This window comes from Sorex araneus, chromosome 2 (genome assembly GCF_027595985.1).
Source record: "Sorex araneus isolate mSorAra2 chromosome 2, mSorAra2.pri, whole genome shotgun sequence".
Classification (NCBI taxonomy): Eukaryota; Metazoa; Chordata; class Mammalia; order Eulipotyphla; family Soricidae; genus Sorex; species Sorex araneus.
This window is the reverse complement of record NC_073303.1, coordinates 252,751,887-252,771,268: the sequence shown is the minus strand read 5'-3', so window position 1 is coordinate 252,771,268 and position 19,382 is coordinate 252,751,887. Positions and strand designations below refer to the sequence as shown.

Here is a 19,382-nt window from a genome sequence, read left to right as displayed (position 1 = left end):
AAGTATCTGCGGCGGTGCCGGTGCCGGCAGTGCTGGTGAGGTGGCGGCCGTGCCGGTGACGAGAATGGCGTGGGGCGTGGGGACGACAGCACTGGCGGTGGCCGCGGTACCTGTGCCGGGGCTGGTGGTGACGACACGGGTGGCGGCCGCGGGGCCGGGGATACTCACGGCTGACCTGGGAGCCCAGCCTGTGCTCCCACGCGGCATGCAGCTGCCGGTACTCCTGCTGCGCGAGCTCCAGCCGCTGCCGCTTCACCTGGTAGATCTCCCTCTGCGCGCTCAGCGCCTCCTGCGCCGCCACCAGGTACTCCTTCAGCATGTGCTCCTGCTCCCGCCGCCACTGCACCCGCGGGTCCTCGATCTGCGTGGTCTCTGCAACGGACCCCAGGCGCCACCGTCGGAACCTCGCCCCGCCGCTGGCCGGGCCCGGGAAACCCACCACCGGGAGCCAGGGCAGCGACACGAAAGCACAGCAACCGCCAGCCCTCGGTGGACATCACGGCGGGCATCACGGGTGCTCCTGTGAGCCGAACACACACACACATGCACGCACACGCACACACACACACACACGAACACACACGCACATGCACGCACACGCGCACACATGCATACACATGCACGCACACACACGCACACACATGTATACACACGCACGCACACACGCACACACACATGCACATGCGCGCGCACACGCACACACACACACGCACATGCACACACACGCACATGCACACGCACACACACACACACACACACACACACACACACTAAACTGGCATCAACCTCCAAGCCCAGAGTCCATCTGGCTGAGAACAGCAGGAGCAGGATCAAGTGCAAGTTCTAAAGCAAGACCGAGAAGCCCGGGGCATCTGTTCCGGTGGAAAGTAAAATAAATCAAAGCAAGGCGCGTCACACCGGGTGAAGGAAGGAATCGTCTCAATCACGGTGGCTAAAGGAAAGTCTTTTTTTAAATTTTGATTTTTGGGTCATACCCGGTGACGCTGGGCTGGAGCGATAGCACAGCGGGTAGGGCATTCGCCTTTCACACAGCCAACCCGTGTTTGATTCCTCCATCTCTCTCAGAGAGCCCGGCAAGCTACCGGGAGTATCACACCCGCACGGCAGAGCCTGGGAAGCTCCCTGTGGCGTACTGGATATGCTAAAAACAGTAACAAGTAAGTCTCACAATGGAGATGTTACTGGTGCCCACTCAAGCAAATCAATGAATAACAGGATGACAGTGACAGTCACCCGGTGATGCGCAGGGGTGACTCCTGGCTCTGCACTCAGGAAACTACTCCTGGCAGTGCTCGGGGGACCCTATGGGATGCTAGGGATCGAACCTGGGTCAGCCGTGTGCAAGGCAAAGGCCCTCCCTGCTGTGCTATCGCTCCGGCCACGAGGAAGAGTCTAATACTCTTTAATCAAGCATCTCCCCATGTAGTAAAAAAACTACAAACAAGCACTGGTTCACCTGATTGCAAGCACTATTCTCTATTTTCTACCCACTGACTCCTATAATCCTTGTACTCATAAAGGGGATTCTGTTACCCCTGTCACACAAAAGAAAAAACTGGGACACTGAGAGGTTAAGTAATTCAAGGCAACGTAGGAAGTAACTAAAAATGAAATATGTTGCATTTATACAGTACTCTGATATTAATGCCCTTGAAGAAAGATTAGTAAAATGAAGAGGTGCACAGGATACGAAAATACAGGGCGTTTGCCTTGCGTGTGGCTGATCCGGGTTCAATCCCCAGCATCCCATATGGACCCCCAAGCACCGCCAGGAGTAATTCCTGAGTGCAGAGCCAGGAGTAACCCTTGAGCAATGCTGGGTGTGACCCAAAAAGAAAAAAAAACATGCAGGGTGTAAATCCATAAAAATGTCTTTGTCATTTTTTTTTTTCCAGGTCATACCTGGCAGTGCTCAGGACTCAGTCCTGCCTCTGTGCTCAGGGATCACTCCAGGATCACTCCTGGGGGTGCTCAGAAGACTCAACGGGGTGACGGGGATTGAACTCTGGTCAGCTACATGCATCACAAGCGCCCTCCCCGCTGTGCTCGTTGCTGTGACTCCTTCAGCTCCAGTTTTTGAGGGCTCACTAACTCTAAACCCCATCGGCAGACGAGGGGCAAAATAACCTACCACCGGGGACGTGGGGTTGGCGGAGTGATAGTGCAATGGGAAGGGCACTTGCTCTGTGAGCCGCTGACCCGGGTACAATCCCCGGCATCCCATAGGATCCCCTGAGTTTGCCAGGAATGATTCCTGACTGTGGAGTCAGGAGTAATTCTCGAGCATCCCTGGGTATGAACCGAAGACAAAACAATCACTGTATCACTGTCATCCCGTTGTTCGTCAATTTACTCAAGGGGGCACCAGTAACATCTCCATTCCTCTCAGCCCTGAGATTTTAGCAGCCTCTCCTTACTCGTCTTTCCCAACAATTGGAGGCTCTTTCAGGGTCAGGGGAATGAGACCTATCGTTACTGTTTTTGGCATATCGAATACGCCACGGGGAGCTTGCCAGGCTCTGCCCATGTGGGCGGGATACTCTCTGTAGCTTGCCAGGCTCTCCAAGAGGGATGTATATACTGTCATCCCATTGATCACCAATTTGCTCGAGCGGGCCCAGACACGTCCCCATTCATCCTAGCCCTGAGATTCTCGAAGCCTCTCTTTACTCGTCCTTCCCAATGGTGCCGCATTAGAGGCTCTTCAGGGTCAGGGGAATGAGTCCCATCACAAAATCCTAAAGCCCCCAAGGAAGGATCTAATGAGCTAAGGACCCCGCAGGGCACAGGCTAGCCATCTCCTCAGCCAACAAGGGGACCGGGCCCTGGGGTCACCACCCCCATCCTCCAAGCTCTCCCTGATACTCGCCCGCCGTGCCTACTTCTTTGGCCCGGGACAATCCAGGGAATCTTCCCTCCTGAGAAAGCTGAGCGCAGAGGGGAAAACCCTACTTCCTCAAGAGAGAGAGAGCAGGCTGGGCACTGCAGAGGCCAAGACTGGTCTTGGCCAAGGAGGAGGGTGAGAAGGAGGCGCGTCCACCCTGGGAGGGGCTCCGAGCTGGGCCCCTTCTCCTCTCAAGACACGCCGCGTCCTTTCTCCACCTCCTCTTCTCCTCGCCCAGACCAAGAGTGAGCACCTGCATCTTTTTTGCTGCTGTGGTGGTGCTCTGGACTTGCTTTTCGGAAAACGGGATATTCAGATGACAGATAGAAAGTGGGCGTGGCTTACTGGCCCCCGGGTGCAATGCAAACCATCCTCACGCACTCTCCCCTAGGGAAAGTGCTCCTGGAGCACTTTCAGAGGTTTATTCACAACAAACCACAGGAAATGGATGCTTTCGGTTCTGCCTTGGGGCTGGGGGATGGAAACATCCAAAATAAGGTGGTGGGAAGGTGTCACGGTGGTGGGATTGGTGTTCACATTTTTTCGTTTGCTTTGCTTTTTGGGTCACACCCAGCAATGCTCAGGGGTTACTCCTGGCTCTGCACTCAGGAATGACTCCTGGCGGTGCTTGGGGGACCCTATGGGATGCTGGGAATCGAACCCGGGTCGGCTGTGTGCAAGGCAAACGCCCTCCCCGCTGTGCTACCGCTCCAGCCTCAGGAGTTCGAATATTAAATGCAATGAAATATTGTGAACTACTTTATACGAATAAAATTAAATTAATAAACAAAATTAGATTAAAAACAGTGGGGGTGGGCAAACTGGCAGGATAGGGTACACACATACACGCGCCCACACACAAGCGCACGCGTGCACACATACACACATGCCTGTCAGTGGACAGTGCTGGCGCCAGCGGCCTGCACAGTGGACCAGCCCCATCGACAGAGAATCTGCCTGGGAATGGGGTGGGGCAGTCTACAGCCCCGAAGTCTGACAGGTGCAAAGGGGGAATGCACAAGATGATCTGCACACACACAGGGTCAGGAACATTCTAGAACAACACCCCCAAGGTGGGCTCCTCGCCGGGGCTTGGATAGTAACAACACTGGCAGGACGGTCGCAGAGGCAGAAGGGAAACGCCGCAGACCTGCTGTTTGTCACCAGCCTGTGCTAGGCGGCTACTGGCCCCGACACTGTAGCACTGTCGCATTGTCGTCCCGTTGTGCATCGATTTGCTCGAGCGGGCGCCAGTCACGTCTCCATTGTGAGACTTGTTGTGACTATTTTTGGCATATCAAATACGCCACGGGGAGCTTGCCATGCTCTGCCGTGTGGGCAGGATACTCTCAGTAGCTTGCCGGGCTCTCCGAGAGGGATGGAGGAATCGAACCCGGGTCCATCACGTGCAAGGCAAATGCCCTATCCACTGTGCTATCGCTCCAGTCCACTGACATTGACGTGGCAAACAAAATGGGATCTGGCTCCCGGAGTCTTCGCCAGCAGCGTTTGCGGGGGGGGGGCTGGGGGGGGCAGAGGGGCAGGGAGAGGGGGAGGGAGCCGGGCTGGCGGGTGTGGGGGCACTTACTGGTGTTGTGGTCTATGAAGTAGTCTCCAACCTGGGGGTCGTAGGCCTCCTCCCATCCTAGCGGCAGCTCGTCACTGATGCAGTCGGCGAAGGTGAGCGGCTTGGTGTACCTGGCATGGAGGGACAGAGGCGCCATCAGTCACGGCCCTGCCGCGTTCTCGCTCCATATCTCTCTGTCTCTCCGTCTCTCTCCCCCTGTCTCTCTCTGAAACTGGGCAGAAAGCGAATGTCCACCCGGGGGTGGCGGGGGGACACTTTCCAGAAAGGACACCTCTCTGTTCTCTGTTCCTGTTCCTCCCTCTCTCCCCCTTTCCCCCCTTCCCCTCCCCCCCCTCCCCCTGACCTGGATTTCTGGGGAGCAGCTCTGTTCCTTTGGTCCCGGGGCGGCGGACGGGGGGAAGGGAAGGTCACACACACACACACACACACACACACACACACACACACACACACACACACACACACACACACACACACACACACACACACACACACACACACACACACACACACACACACAGAGCCAACTCTTGCCCCTGGACCCTGAACTCCCATCTGCACCCGCCACCCCAATCCCAGGCTCAGTCCCGGCTCCCTGCAGCCTCCCAAGGACCAGATGCTCGTCCCCAGGACTCTGCCCGAGGCAGGTTGCTTTGCTCCCCTCAGCCGGGTCCCAAGCGTGGGAAGCCGCCCCTCTGTCCCACCCCCAACAAGGCGTCTTTAAGCCAGGGCCAGCCAGGAAGGCAGGCCTTGGCGGGGTAAGGGTGGGTCAACATGAGGGGCAGTGACTGCACCACCTTCCAGGAGGGTCACCCAGCCAAAGGGACACAGGTTTCGGCTGGAGAGGCCAGGCAGCATGGAGGGTGCGGGCCTTGCACGCAGCTGACCCGAATTCAGAGCCCGGCACCACTGAGCGTCCCGCAAGCAGTGCCAGGAGCAACCCCTGAGCACTGCCGGCTGGGCCCCAAACCCAAATATTAATAATAATAATAATCACTGTCACTGTCATCCCGTTGCTCATCGATTTGCTCGAGCGGGCACCAGTAACGTCTCCATTGTGAGACTTATTGTTATGGGCTTTTAGCATATTCAATATACCACGGGTAGCTTGCCAGGCTCTGCCGTGCGGGCGGGATCCTCTCGGTAGCTTGCTGGGCTTTCCGAGAGAGGAGGAGGAATCGAACACCGGTCGGCCGGGTGCAAGGCAAATGCCCTACCCGCTGTGCTATTGCTCCAGCCCTAATAATGATGATGATGATGATAATGGAAAAGTGACTTGTCTAGGCTAGAAGACACCACTAGGAACATCGATCACGGATTGAAGGCAGAGGGGGGGAACAAAGATGCAGACAAAACAATCTGAGTGGCTCCATCGACACAAGCCGGGTCAATTTTCTGTCTGCACCAGTCCCTCTGCCTGAATAAATACATTCATCCTCCCCCCCACCCCCCGCCCCAACTCTGTCGTCCCGGAAGTCCCAAGGTTTCTGAAGCAACCCGGCTACAGCACGAAAGCAGAGGCCAAATGGAAGTGGCTGGTCTTTCCCGGAACTGGGATCAAGTAGGGTGGTCCCTCTCTCTCTCTCTCTCTCTGACCCTGTGTGGCCCCCTGCCCTCCCAGAGCCATTCATCCCCAAGTGAGCTTCACTAATACCCATGGCTTGGGGGCCAGGGAGAAAGTGTGGGGGTACGGCGGTAAGGTGTCTGCACACAGGCGACTCCAACTCGATCCCCAGTCCCGCCGGGATCTGGGGAGTAAATCCTGGTCACCACTGGGGGAAGCCCAAATCACCCCACCCTGAATCAATCCAAATCTTACTAAAACAAAATCACTGTCACTGTCATCCCATTGCTCATTGATTTGCTCGAGCGGGCACCAGTAACGTCTCCATTGTGAGACTTGTGACTGATTTTGGCATATCGAATACGCCATGGGGAGCTTGCCAGGCTCTGCCGTGCGGGCGGGATACTCTCGGTAGCTGGCCGGGCTCTCCGAGAGGGGCGAAGGAATCGAACACGGGTCGGCCACATGAAAGGCCGCGTGAAAACAAAATAAAACCAGAAAAAAGATATACCCCTTCAGGACTTATTCTGAAAACTTAGCTCTAAGCAGTGGAGATCTCTCTTTTTTTTTTTTTGGAGGGAGGGGGGCACACCCAGGGATGATCAAGGGTTACTCCTGGCCCTGTGCTCGGGGATCACTCCTGACGGGGCTATGGGATGCCGGGGATTGAACCGGGTTGGCGGCGGGCAAGGCAAACCCTCCCTGCCATCTCCTCCTCCTTTTGCTGAACAAAGAGCCGAAGCCAGGGTCCAACCCCACCCAACCTTATCTTATCCAACCCAACTTAAAAAGGGACTCTGAGAAAGTGGGCTCGCAAGCCAGCGGGAGTCCACTCAAAACAGAAAAACCCGCCAACAACAAAAACCCACAGCAAATAATCCCTGCCTTGAACGTGAGTTAAGTGATTTCACGCATGGTGCATCTGGGCTGCAAAATCCCCCGGTCTCCGACAAACGGCGCACGGTAAATATTGGATGAGGGATGAGTATAATGATAAATATGCAGAACAACAACAACAAAAAAACAAAGCCATTGTGCTCTACATATTACAAACGAGCATAGAAGAATGTGCTTCGTGGAGAATGTGAAAAACAGCAGTATAACGGGGGTCGGAGAGATCGTAGAGCAGGTAAGCTGGCCGTGGACACTACCCACTCGGGTTTGTTTGATCCCCAGCATCCCAAGGGTCCCCTGAGCACTGCCAGGAGAGATGCGTGAATGCAGAGCCAGGAGGGACTCCTAAGCATTACTGGGTGTGCTCGTTCCCTCCCCGCCACCAGCAAACACACACACACACACACACACACACACACACACACACACACACACACAGAAAAAAAATAGTACTGCAATTGTACTACTGAAAATGTGCATGAGTGCATGCAGGAAAAACTGGATAGTTTTATTTTAACCCTGCACTAAAATGCTACATTTTAACACATTAAAATGTTATGGGGGGAGGGGCTGGAGCGATAGCAGAGCAGGGAGGGCGTTTGCCTTGCACGCGGCCAACCCGGGTTCGAATCCCAGCATCCCATATGGTCCCCTGAGCACCGCCAATAGTAATTCCTGAGTGAAGAGCCAGGAGTAACCCCTGTGCATCTCTGGTGTGACCCAAAAAGCAAAAAAAAAAAATGTTATGAGGGGAAGAGGAAAACAGCTCAAAGGGCCAGAGCACAAGCCTTGGATGCGTGAGGCCAAGTTAGATTCCTCCCACCATGCGCGTTAACCCCGCCGGCCATCAGCACACTGGATCCATCTGTCTCACATCCGGCCGAGCTAAGTTTCGCTGACGAAAGCCCAGGACCCCCTGAACACTTCTTGGGAGGTTGTCTCCCCAGTAAATAAAATGGTACTTGGGCAAAGGGATTTTTATTTATTTTGGGGGTCAGACCCCAGTGGTGCTTGGGGCTTACTGACTCCTGGCTCTGTGCTCAGGAATCATTCCTAGTGGGGTTCAGAGAACCACAGAGGGTGCCACAGATCGAACCTGGGTCAGCCACATACAAGGCAAGTGCCCGACAAGCTGTACTAGGTTCTGGCCCAGGGATTTCATTCAGATTTTTTGTTTGTTTGTTTGCTTGCTTGGTTTTGTCTGGCTTTGGGGTCACACCCAGCAATGCATAGGCCTTACTCCTGTCTCTGCACTCAGGGATCACTCCTGGCAAAGCTTTGGGGACCCTATGGGGTGCCGGAGATCGAACCCGGGTCTGCCGTGTGCAAGGCAAATGCTCAACCTGCTGTCCTATTGCTCCAGCCCAAAGGAGCAGTCTGTGTCAATTTTAATGCATTTTTTTCCTTTTTCCTCTTTACAAATTTCTCTGAAATTTTCTCTATTGGCACTGTAGCACTGTAGCACTGTCATCCCGTTGCTCATCAATTTGCTCCAGCGGGCACCAGTAGCGTCTCCATTGTGAGACTTGTTACTGTTTTTGGCATATCGAATACGCCACGGGGAGCTTGCCAGGCTCTGCCGTGCGGGCAGGATACTCTTGGTAGCTTGCTGGGTTTTCCGAGAGGGACGGAGGAATCAAACCCGGGTCAGCCACGTGCAAGGCAAACGCCCTACCCGCTGTGCTACCGCTCTAGTTCTCTATTACTTGCACTTAAAATATTTAATGACTGGATCTGCGAAGACACACCCACAAACAGACACACACAGAAACACATACACAAACACACATACACACACATGAACACAGATACACACAAATACACAGAAACACACACATACATACACACATGAACACACAGAAGCACAGAAACACATACATACACAGAAACACACACACACCAAGCACACAAAAACACCCAAATACATAAACACACTTCCAGAAACAAAAACACACAAACGGCACATAAACACACATACACATACAAACACATATACACACTCACATACACACATACACAATTGCCTTTTGGTTGCACAGTAGGTGAGTTAACACGACTTCACACATGAGAGAACGGGCCAGAACAAGAGCAGGGGTGGGGGGTGAGGGTCATTTGCCTTGGACGCGGCTGACACAGGTTCCATTCTTTGATCCCCAGCATCCCACAGGGTCCCCTGAGCCCTGCCAGGAGTGAGCACAGAGCCAGGAGTAAGTCCTGAGCACTGCTGGGTATGACCCAAAAGCAAAAAAAAAAGAAAAAAAATGGCGGGGAAGGGGAGCAAAGATGCAAAGACCCCTGCCTGGCTGAGACCACCCACAGGCCGTCCACCGAGCGCCTGTTGTGAACGCTGAGGGGAGCCCCAGGGGTCTCGCCTGGGACCAGCAGGTGCAGCCCCGAGTCCAGGGAGGGAGGCTGGAGGCCACGTGCCGCCCCCCGCAGGCTGGGTCAAAGAGGAGGAGGAAGACCGGGGGGGGGGGGGGGGGAGCTGAGCGAGCATAGGGGCGGGGAGGGGCGGGAGGGCGCGGGGCTGGAGGCTGAGGGTCCCCTGGGTACTGCGCCCCAGAGCCCCGCCATGGGAAAGAGGAGCGCCTCTGCCCCGCAGGCACGCGCAACCCGCATGGAATGTGGACGAGCCAGGCGCTGCCGGAGCAGGTGCGGGGGGGGGGCGGGGGGGCGGATGGTGTGGGGTGCAGAGATGCTCCCTTCGGCGCTCGTGCTGCGCAGACATTGCTTGCTTTGGTTCTCGGTTTCTGGGCCACACCCAGCAGTGCTCAGGACTGACTCCCAGATCCCTCCCGAAGGGGCTCAGGGTGGGCCTATGGGGGTGCCGGGGATCGAACCTGGGTCGGCCTTAAGCAAGGCAAGTGTCCTTCCTGCTGTATTATCTCGCCAGCCCCTGTGCAGGGATTTAAAGACACACACACACACACACACACACACACACACACACACACAGACCAGCAGGGATTTAAAGATACACACACATGCATGCACACATGCACATATACACACACACAGAGACCATGTGAGCTGGGGACAGCAGAGGTCCACTTTCCAACATGGCCAGGACTTGGGGGCTGCCCGGAAGACGATCTCGGCGCGCCCCGCCCCCCCGCAACACACACACATACACAGCATCTGGGCTGCTGAAGAATCCCAATCGTGAAATCAAGTGACCCACATGCTGAGGTGGCAGGCGGGGCACCGAGCAGGAACCAGTTCTGCCTCCTGCTCCGGGACCAAGCCCCGGGTGTGGGGGGTGGGGGGAGCACCCACATTCCTGCAGGTTTCACAACCAAGGGCCCCCCCCCGACATGTCGCCCTGGAGACGGGTGGCTGGTGTCCCAGCAGGCACTCCGGGAGCATGCCGGGTCCCCGTGCCGGGCAGCTGACCCCGCACCTTCCCGCCAGCTCCGTGCTACTGGCCGGGGGCTCTCCGGGGCGGGGTAGGGGGTGAGGGGTCGGGGGGTGGGGGGGTGAGGGGGTGGAAGCACGCTGCCAGCCTGGGACGGTGACGACGGGTGTGTGTGTGTGGGGGGTGTGAGGGGGTGTCCCTGACAATGCGCCTTTTCTCCGGGGTGGCTCAGAGAAGCGCCAGCCCCGGGGGGCGGGGCGGGGGGCTGAGCGCCCGGGCACCGCGGGACACTGGGAGTCTCTCTGGTTTCCAGCGCGGGCCCCAAGCTTCACACAGGAACCTGGGCCGTGCTCCCCCGGCCAGCCGGGCGGACTCGCTCTCGCTGCGCCAAGAACTGTCCAAACTTTCAGCCTCGCCTCGCTCCTCTCTGCCCGCGGGCGGGCGGGCGGGCGGGCACGAAGCCCCAGCGCTGAGAGCACTGAGCGCACTGAGCCCGCCCCGGCCCGGCCTGGGCGGTTTCACACACATACCTGCCATAGCCCTGCTGGCCCAAGGCACGCGTCCACGCCTCCACCCTGCTCTGCAACCCAGCTCCCCGCCCCTTAGCACACACACACACACACAGGCTCTCTTTGCTTGGTGTCCCCCCCCCGGCATGCCGGCCACGGGCACCTGGCAGGGGCGCTGGACGGCCGGGCCGCAGCTGTGTGCAGGGAGGGGTGACAGAGGCCACGGAGGCGGTGGTGACCCGCGTGGCACCTGCTGGCCAAGGAGCCACGGCCCAGCCGGAAGAAAACCCACGGGATGGGAAAGACACAGGGGACAGTGGGGGGCGGGCAAGAGGCGGGGGAGGGGCAGCGGCCAGCACTGGGGGCGGGGTGGGGTCGCACAGGGTGTGGGCCAGCATGCAGTGTGGGCCGGGCAGCGAGCACCCTCTGCCCTTGAGCTGTGAGCACTGAGCACCCGGACAAGCGGCCGCCCCTCCCCCTAAAGGACTAGGAGGAAGGGCCCCCCCTCCCCGTTTTCTGCCTTCAGAAGCAGGGACTGGGGCTGGGCGGGCAGGGTGCAGGCCCTGCGGAAGTGGTCACAGATGGCCGGGTCAGAGAAAGAGGCAGGGAATGGGGTGGGAGAGGTAGGGAGAGTCGTGGGAATGCAAAGGGGAGGAGGGAAGAGAGAGACACAGAGAGAGACAGAGAGAGAAAGAAAGAGAAAGATGGAGAGATGGAGAGACAGAGAGACAGAAAGGCAGAGACAGACAGAGACAGACACAGACAGAGAAACAGAGAACTATGAAGCTAGAGAGGCAGAGAAAGGCAGAGAGAGACAGAGAGAAAAAGAGTCAGAGATACAGAGAGAGAGACAGAAAAAAAATTACTGGAGAGATAGAGAAAGACAGAGAAATACAAAGTTAGAGAAGCTGGAGCAATGCACAGCGGGGAGGTCGTTTGCCTTGCATGTGGCCAACCCGGGTTCGATTCCTAGCATCCCAGAGGGTCCCCCAAGCACCGCCAGGAGTAATTCCTGAGTGCAGAGCCAGGAGGAACCCCTGAGCATCACCGGGTGTGACCCAAAAGGAAAAAAAAAAGAGAAAGGCAGAGAGATAGAGAAAGAGAGATATGGAGAGAGAGAGACAGAGATAGAGTTGGAGATACAGAGAGAGCGGTCAGAGAGAGTACAGGGCTTGCCTTGCACGCAGCACATCTGTTTGACCCTTGGCATTACAGATGGTCCCGTGAGCCCCAGTAGGAGTGATCCCTGAGCACAGAGCCAGGAGTCAGCCCTGAGCACAGAGCCAGGAGTCAGCCCTGAGCACAGAGCCAGGAGTCAGCCCTGTGCACCACTGGGCGTGGCTCCAAAACAAAGGAGAGAGGGAGAGAGAGAGAGGGAGAGAGAGAGAGAGGGAGAGAGACAGAGAGAGAGAGAGAAGAGAGAGAGAGAGAGGGGGGGGAGAGAGAGAGAGAGAGGGGGGGGGGGGGAGAGAGAGAGAGAGAGAGAGGGAGAAAGAGAGAGCGCTCATGTGCGCCTGAGTGTCCCAGGGGAGGCCGGAGGCGGCTGGGCTGGGGAGAGTTTCTCCAGGCGGAGCCAGAAAGGCGTGGCAGGAAGATGCTTCTCTGATACCCGAGCTCTGGGCTGCTTCTCCCCCATCCAGGAGGGGCGTCTCACGTAACCCCGGGGGGGGGGGGGGGGGGAGAGTGTCGCTCTGCTTCTCCGGAGAAGAGTACAGGGCTTGCCTTGCACGCAGCACATCTGTTTGACCCTTGGCATTACAGATGGTCCCGTGAGCCCCAGTAGGAGTGATCCCTGAGCACCCTCCTGCGAGGCTGCCGCTGCTGCAGGCCGAGGCCGAGGCCCCGTGAGCACAGGGTCAGGGGTCAGCCCCCAGCACCGCCCTCCTAGGGACCCCCAGCCTCGGCAGCGGGTGGGCCCCACGCAGAAGGACCTGCTTGAAGTGCGCTGCACTCTGGGGCCGGAGAGACAGGACTGCAGGGACGCCACTGGCCTTGCACAAGGCTGACCCAGGTTCAATCCCCGCAGAGCCCCCTTGAGCCCTACCAGGAGTGATCCCCGAGCACAGAGCCAGGAGTCAGCCTTGAGCACCCCTGGGCGTGGCTCCCGAATCAAATCAATGAAATGAGCTGTGCTGAGCACTCAGCCAACAGGGTCCAGCGAACACACTTTCTTTTTTTTCTGTTTTTGAGCAGCATGGATCAATACGAGGGGACACACCTTTTTCATTCTAGCTACAGATGGGCCCAGATGCTCTGTCTGGTCAAAAGGCAGCAGAGAGGGGCCCGAGCGATAGCACAGCGGGAAGGGCGTTTGCCTTGCACGCGGCCCACCCTGGTTCGATTCCCAGCATCCCATAACACCATAGCACCTTGAGCACCGCCCGGAGTCATTCCTGAGTGCAGAGCCAGGGTAACCCCTGTGCGTTGCCGGGTGTGACCCAAAAAAGCAAAAAAAAAAAAAAAAAAAAAAAAAAAAGAGGCAGCAGAGAGGAGCGGATAAAGCTCGGGGCTCTGGGGCCTGGTTCTCTGAGCTCAAAACCAGGTTCGGCCAGTTCCAGCTGGGGGGCCTGAGGTCTGGTACTCAACCTTTTCTGCAGCTCGGTTTTTGTCCCTGCGAAAGATGGATGTATGGGTGCATGCGTGAGTGTGAGTGTGAGTGTGTGTGTGTGTGTGTGTATGAGAGTGTGTGAGTGTGTGTGTGAGTGTGTGTGTGAGAGTGTGAGTGTGTGTGTGAGAGTGTGAGTGTGTGTGTGAGAGTGTGTGTGTGAGAGTGTGAGTGTGTGTGTGAGAGTGTGAGTGTGTGTGTGTGTGTGTGTGTGTGTGTGTGTGTGTGTGTGTGCAGGGGGAGTCAAAAGGAAAAGGGAATTTTCTGAGCGCTCCTGCTGGCTCAGCAGCTGTTCCAAACGCGTCGCACCAACTCCCTGCCCAGGCCCCTCCGGTCCACGTCCCTCCCCTCCCCATCCCTCTCCCTCAAGACAGGGGAGTCACTCGTCATTCCGATTCTCGCTGCCTACCAACGGGGCTGCTAACACGGAGGCATGAAGACACATAAATGCAAAATGTGATCTGTGGACTCAGGACAGATCCTTCTTCTTGCTTCCACAGCCGAAACGGGGAAAGAGAAAGAGATTTGCTTGGAGCCTGCCAAGGCCTGCGGGGGGCAGGGGTCCCCCACCAACCTGGGCTGAGAAGGAACCCCAACCCCCCCGTCACACTTCTTTTGCTTTTGTTTTTGGGTCACACCCAGCGATGCTCAGAGGTGACTCCTGGCTCTGCACTCAGGAATCACTCCTGGTGGTATTCAGGGGCCCCTATGGGATGCCAGGGGCTTGAACCTGGGTCAGCCACATGCAAGGCAAACACCCTCCCTGCTGTGCTATTGCTCCAGCCCCAGCCCCCCTGCAAGTCACTCTTTTTTTTTTTTGCTTTTTGGGTCACACCCGGCGATGCACAGGGGTTACTCCTGGCTCTGCACTCAGGAATTACCCCTGGCGGTGCTCAGGGGACCCTCTGGGATGCTGGGAATCGAACCCGGGTCGGCCGCGTGCAAGGCAAACGCCCTACGCGCTGTGCTATTGCTCCAGCCCCCCTGCAAGTCACACTCTTGCACCAAACGAGGACCCAGCCCCACGCATGTGGACAGACTCATTCCGAGAAATCATCCTTGCAGGGAGTTCCTCGGGCGGATAAACGCTCTTCCGCCAAAAGGAAAACAGTAACTAACTCAGAGGAAACGGTGCCTCCCTCTCATGGAGAGGCCCCTGGAGGGAAACCAGAGCAGAATCGGGCATCTGGTCAACCTCTGCATCCCCCCCCCTCTCTCTCTCCCCCCTCTCTCTGTCCCCCCCCCTCCCTCCTCACTCTCCTCTCCCTCTCTCTCCTCTCTCCTCTCCCCTCTCCCCCTCTCTCCTCTTCCTCTCTCTCTCTCCTCACTCCTCTTTTTCCTCTCCCCCTCTCCTCTCCCTCTCTCCTCTCCCCCCTCCTCTCTCTCTCCTCTTCCTCTCTCCTCTCCTCTCTCCTCTTCCCCTCTCTCTCTCCTCACTCCTCTCCTCTCTCCCTCTCTCTCTACTCTCCTCTCTCCCTCTCTCTCTCCTCTCTCCTCTCCCTCTGTTTCTCTCCTCTCTCCCTCTCTCTCCTCTCTTTCTCTCTCTCCTCTTCTCCTCTTCCTCTCTCTCTCCCTCCCCCCACCCTTTATCCTTCAGGAATCTGCACTGGGACCACCAAGAGCCTCCCCCCTTACACACACACCCCATCCCCACACTCCCACCTTCCTTTCCTGGGGGGGAGCTGCACCCAGCTCTGCTCAGGGCTCAGCAAATCCGAGCTGGTCTCCTGCAGGGATCAGACGTGGGGGTGACTGGATCCTGGGCAGGTGTGCGCGGCCCCTCCTCCCCGCATGGGGAAACGGAGGATGCCGCACCAGGCCCGGGCTTGGCTCCTTCCAGTTCCGGGAGCTGAGTCTTCAAGGGGCCACCTCGGGTGCCAGGGTGACCAGTTAGCCAGAGGCAGAAGCTCCTCGGCTGCTCCTGGGGCTCAGACCACGTGACCCCAGCCAGGCTGCAGGAGCCGGGAGAGACCCCCACCCGTTCTTCTGGGGCGGGGTCACTTCGAAGCTACACACTGAACTGTATGTAAGACGAGGGGAGATGGAGACTGCTTCTCTTTCGCGGGTCACGCATACCCGGCGGTGCTCAGGGCTGTGCTTGGAGCTGACTCTTGGTTCTGCACTCAGGGGTCGCTCCCGGCAGGGCTCAGGCGACCCTTCGGGGTGCTGGGGATTGCACCCAGCCGGGACAGGCTGCACTGCAAGGCAAGCGCCCTCCCTGCTATACTGTGGCCGGGGCCCCAGAAGTGCTACAAAGTAACCACACGCTTGGGGAACGCTGTGCTGACAGGCTCCGGCCTTCCTACCCCCCACCCAAAACAAATAAAACAAAACCCAGTGGGGGCTGGTGGTGGGTCAGGACATCTATGAGAACCCCAGCCCCCACCCTCCTGCACCGCTTGCCTGTCTAAAGGCAAAGAAACAATCTTAATCTTTTCTTTTTTTTGGGAGGGAGGGGCTTTTTGGGTCACACCCTGCGATTCACAGGGGTGACTCCTGGCCCTGCACTCAGGAATTATTCCTGGAGGTGCTCAGGGAACCCTAGGGGATGCTGGGATTCCAACCTGGGTCAGCCGCGTGCAAGGCAAATGCCCTCCCCGCTGTGCTATCACTCCAACAACCTTAATCTTGAGTGTATCTGCTGAGGGGCTGGTGCAGTCCTAGTAAGTGGCCCAAACTGTGCATGAGACAAGCCACTTCCTGTGACTTCACAGCATTCCCCAGGGCCAGAGGCCTCACACAGGAGCTAAGACGCTGGCCTTGCACAGGGCAGACCCTGGCACTTCCGACGGACCCCTGATCACTGCAGGGTGAGGTCCCCCCTTCCAAAAAAAAAAAACCAAGGGGCTGGAGTGATAGCACAGCGCGGAGGGCGTTTGCCTTGCACAGGGCCGAACTGAGTTCGATTCCCAGCATCCCATAGGGTCCCCTGAGCACCGCAAGGGGTGATTCCTGAGTGCAGAGCCAGGAGTGACCCCTGTGCACCGCCAGGTGTGACCCAAAAAGCAAAACAAAAACAAAAAAAAACTGTGAACAGGTCTAAGCCTTTCCTTCAGCCAACAAAGAGACGGATGCTTCAGAGTCAGAGAAAGAAGAAACAGAAAAGGGGCTGGAGTGATAGCACAGCGGGGAAGGCATTTGCCTTGCACGCAGCCGACCCGGGTTCTAATCCCAGCATCTCATAGGGTCCCCTGAGCACCGCCAGGGGTAATTCCTGAGTGCATGAGCCAGGAGTGACCCCTGTGCATCGCCAGGTTTGACCCAAAAAGCAAAAAAAAGAAAAGAAAAGAAAAGAAAAGAAAAGAAACAGAAAGGAGCGTCTGCCAACCCAGGCCCGCAGGGGCAGCCCTTAGCCAGCCCCGGACCCCGTGGCAGCACGAGGCTGTCGTGTTGTCTGAGGCCAGGGGCGTCTGTCTGGGGGCTGGTGGGACGTGCAGTCACTCGGCCTCACACCTGCTCTCCGGCTAAGCCCCAGCCCTGCACACACATCAAAGGTGTGCGGGGCCTGGGACAGAATCCAGACACCATAAGGGAACACTCTTCACCCGGGACCCAGCGGGGCAGGCTGAACTGCATTCCTGGGCAGGAGAGTCATCAGTCACGGCAGCCACCAGCCCTCTGCTCGCCCGCCTGGGAGCACAGCCCATGTGGGTGCCGCCTCGGCCTTGCCTTTCACTGTCTGGAAGGGTCACAAGGCGTGACATCACCAGCACAGACCCCTGAGCTCAAGAGTCACTGCAGGGGCCGGAGCAATAGCACAGCGGGGAGGGCGTTTGCCTTGCACGCGGCCAACCCGGGTTCGATCCCCAGCATCCCATAGGGTCCCCTGAGCACCACCAGGAGTAATTCCTGAGTGCAAAGCCAGGAGTAATCCCTGAGCATCGCTGGGTGTGACCCAAAAAGCAAAATAATAATAATAAAAAAAAAGAGTCACTGCAAAGGCCTGGATGCAGGGCGGAAGGCCTCGAGACCCCTGTGCTTCCTGCTCCGTGTCAACAGCCACCTGGCCGAGGAAATGGGCCCCGGAGAGAGATCTGCAAGTCGAAATCACCCGTTCAATCACCCTGGGTCCTACTTTAACCGAGGGGGAGTTTCTGGCTTTCTGAGCGGCACATTAAAATCACAGGGTGGGGGGGATGGCGGGCGGGGAGGGTGTTTGCCTTGCACACGGGTGACCCGGGTTCAATCCCAGGCATCCTATAGGGTCCCCAGGCACCGCCAGGAATAAGTCCTGAGCATCACAGGGTGGGATCCCAAAGGCAAAATAAATACATTAAAAATTAAAATAAACAAATGAAGTAAAATCATGGGGCCGGAGGGACAGTCCAGCGGGGAGGGTGTTTGCTTCGCATTGTGGATGACCCGGGTTCGATCCCCGGGACCCCTCAGACGGTCTCCCAGCACACCAGGAGTGAGCCCTGAGTGCAGAGTCAGGACGAGGCCCTGAGAGCAGGCCGAAATAGAATAAAACAAAACAGTTTAACTGAGGTACTATTCTCTCCCCCTCTCCCCTTTTTTGCAGTTGTTCCTGCAACGACGGCGGGGCAGGGGGTCGGTCACACTGAGCTGGGGTGTGCCGTGGCACCCGGATCCCCCCCACATGGCAGAGCTGCTGAGATTAAAATGCAGGCAGGTGGGGGCTGGAGCGATAGCACCGCGGGGAGGGCACTTGCCTTGCAGGCGGCCGACCCAGGTTCGATCCCCAGCATCCCACAGGGTCCCCTGAGCACCGCCAGGAGTCATTCCTGAGTGCAGAGCCAGGAGGAACCCCTGAGCATTGCTGATGTGACCCAAAAAGCTAAATAAATGAACAAATAAATAAAATGCAGGCATGTGGAGGTGGTGGCAGGGGGATCAAACTCCCCACAAACGGCACGGCCCTCCCGCCGCCCTCTGTCTTTGGGTGGACACCGGTCACCGGCCTTCTACCCTCCCTCACCTAGAAAAGTCTCTCCTGTCTCTCTGCGACCCCCAGATCATGGCTTTTCCAAGTGAAGCAGTCAGTGTCTTTTATACTAGAAGCTTTTGCCAGGGCCCCAGAGGGACAGGACAGTGGCCACGAGGCCGGAGGGTCCCCAAGCCACCCGGCCCGACAGGTGAAAGCTTCCTGGCACCCTTCCAAGACATTGCACCTCTAGGGGGCTGCACCCCTGCATGGCTGAGGCTTGGTTGGGAAGGACTCGGAGTTGCCCAGCTGCAGCAGGGGAGGGGCGGGGCGGGGAGGGGGGCAGCCTGGCCCCACCCCCAACTGGCGCTGCCTCTCCACCTAACCCCCCCACCCCCCCCACCCCCGGCTTTATTCTTCCGCCCCACAAAGCCCCACAGTTCCCGGCCACAAAGGACCTCTTTGCCCAGGAGCGGAGAGAATGCTTCTCCCTTCGGCTAAAGGGAGACGTTTCCTCCAGCGCTTGCTTCCTCCCGTCATTTCTCTGTAAAGCGGAAAATAAACAGCCGGCTGCTCCCCCACAAGGGAAGCGCCCCCCCCACTCCCACACACACACACACACACACACACACGTACACGTACCCCCCCCCCACACACACACAAGTCCGTCTTAACACCGCAGCATTGAGAGCCGAAGGCGGCCGAACTGGAGTCAGCAGCGAAACAAATAAGCAATTAAAACGGCTATTTTGGGAAGCCCTGGAAAGCGGCAGAGACAATATGAATTATTCATCCATCCTGCCGGATGGCTTCTGGCCATTGTCTGCTGCCTCCGTCTCTCGCCGCGGTTCACTCACCCGTTCAAGCACGGAGAAGGGACACACAATGCCCCGGGGTGGGGGGGGCGGGACACGGGTGCCCAGGGGCACGCGCACACACACACACACACATGCACGCACCGCATGCACGCACACAAGGCCAGCTGGCCACTCCAGATGGTAAGCCACACAGAGAAGAAACCCACAGGCTGGCAGGTGCTGGCAGCCCAAGAGGAGAAAGCGTGAATTTCCAATTGGC

At 57.6% G+C, this 19,382-nt stretch overlaps 1 protein-coding gene across 2 annotated transcripts in view; it reads right to left on the bottom strand.

Moving 5' to 3' along the window:
- Positions 1–19,382, bottom strand: part of WWC1 (WW and C2 domain containing 1) — a 119,312-nt gene that overhangs the window by 65,826 nt on the left and 34,104 nt on the right. Inside the window, exons 2-3 of one of the 2 annotated variants that reach the window (XM_055126241.1) lie at positions 4,494–4,603; positions 169–372 (exon numbers count right to left, since the gene is read on the bottom strand). In XM_055126241.1, the coding sequence (XP_054982216.1) occupies positions 169–372; positions 4,494–4,603 (314 nt within the window). The remainder of the gene's footprint in view (positions 1–168; positions 373–4,493; positions 4,604–19,382) is intronic. The other variant, XM_055126242.1, reaches the window with a different exon arrangement.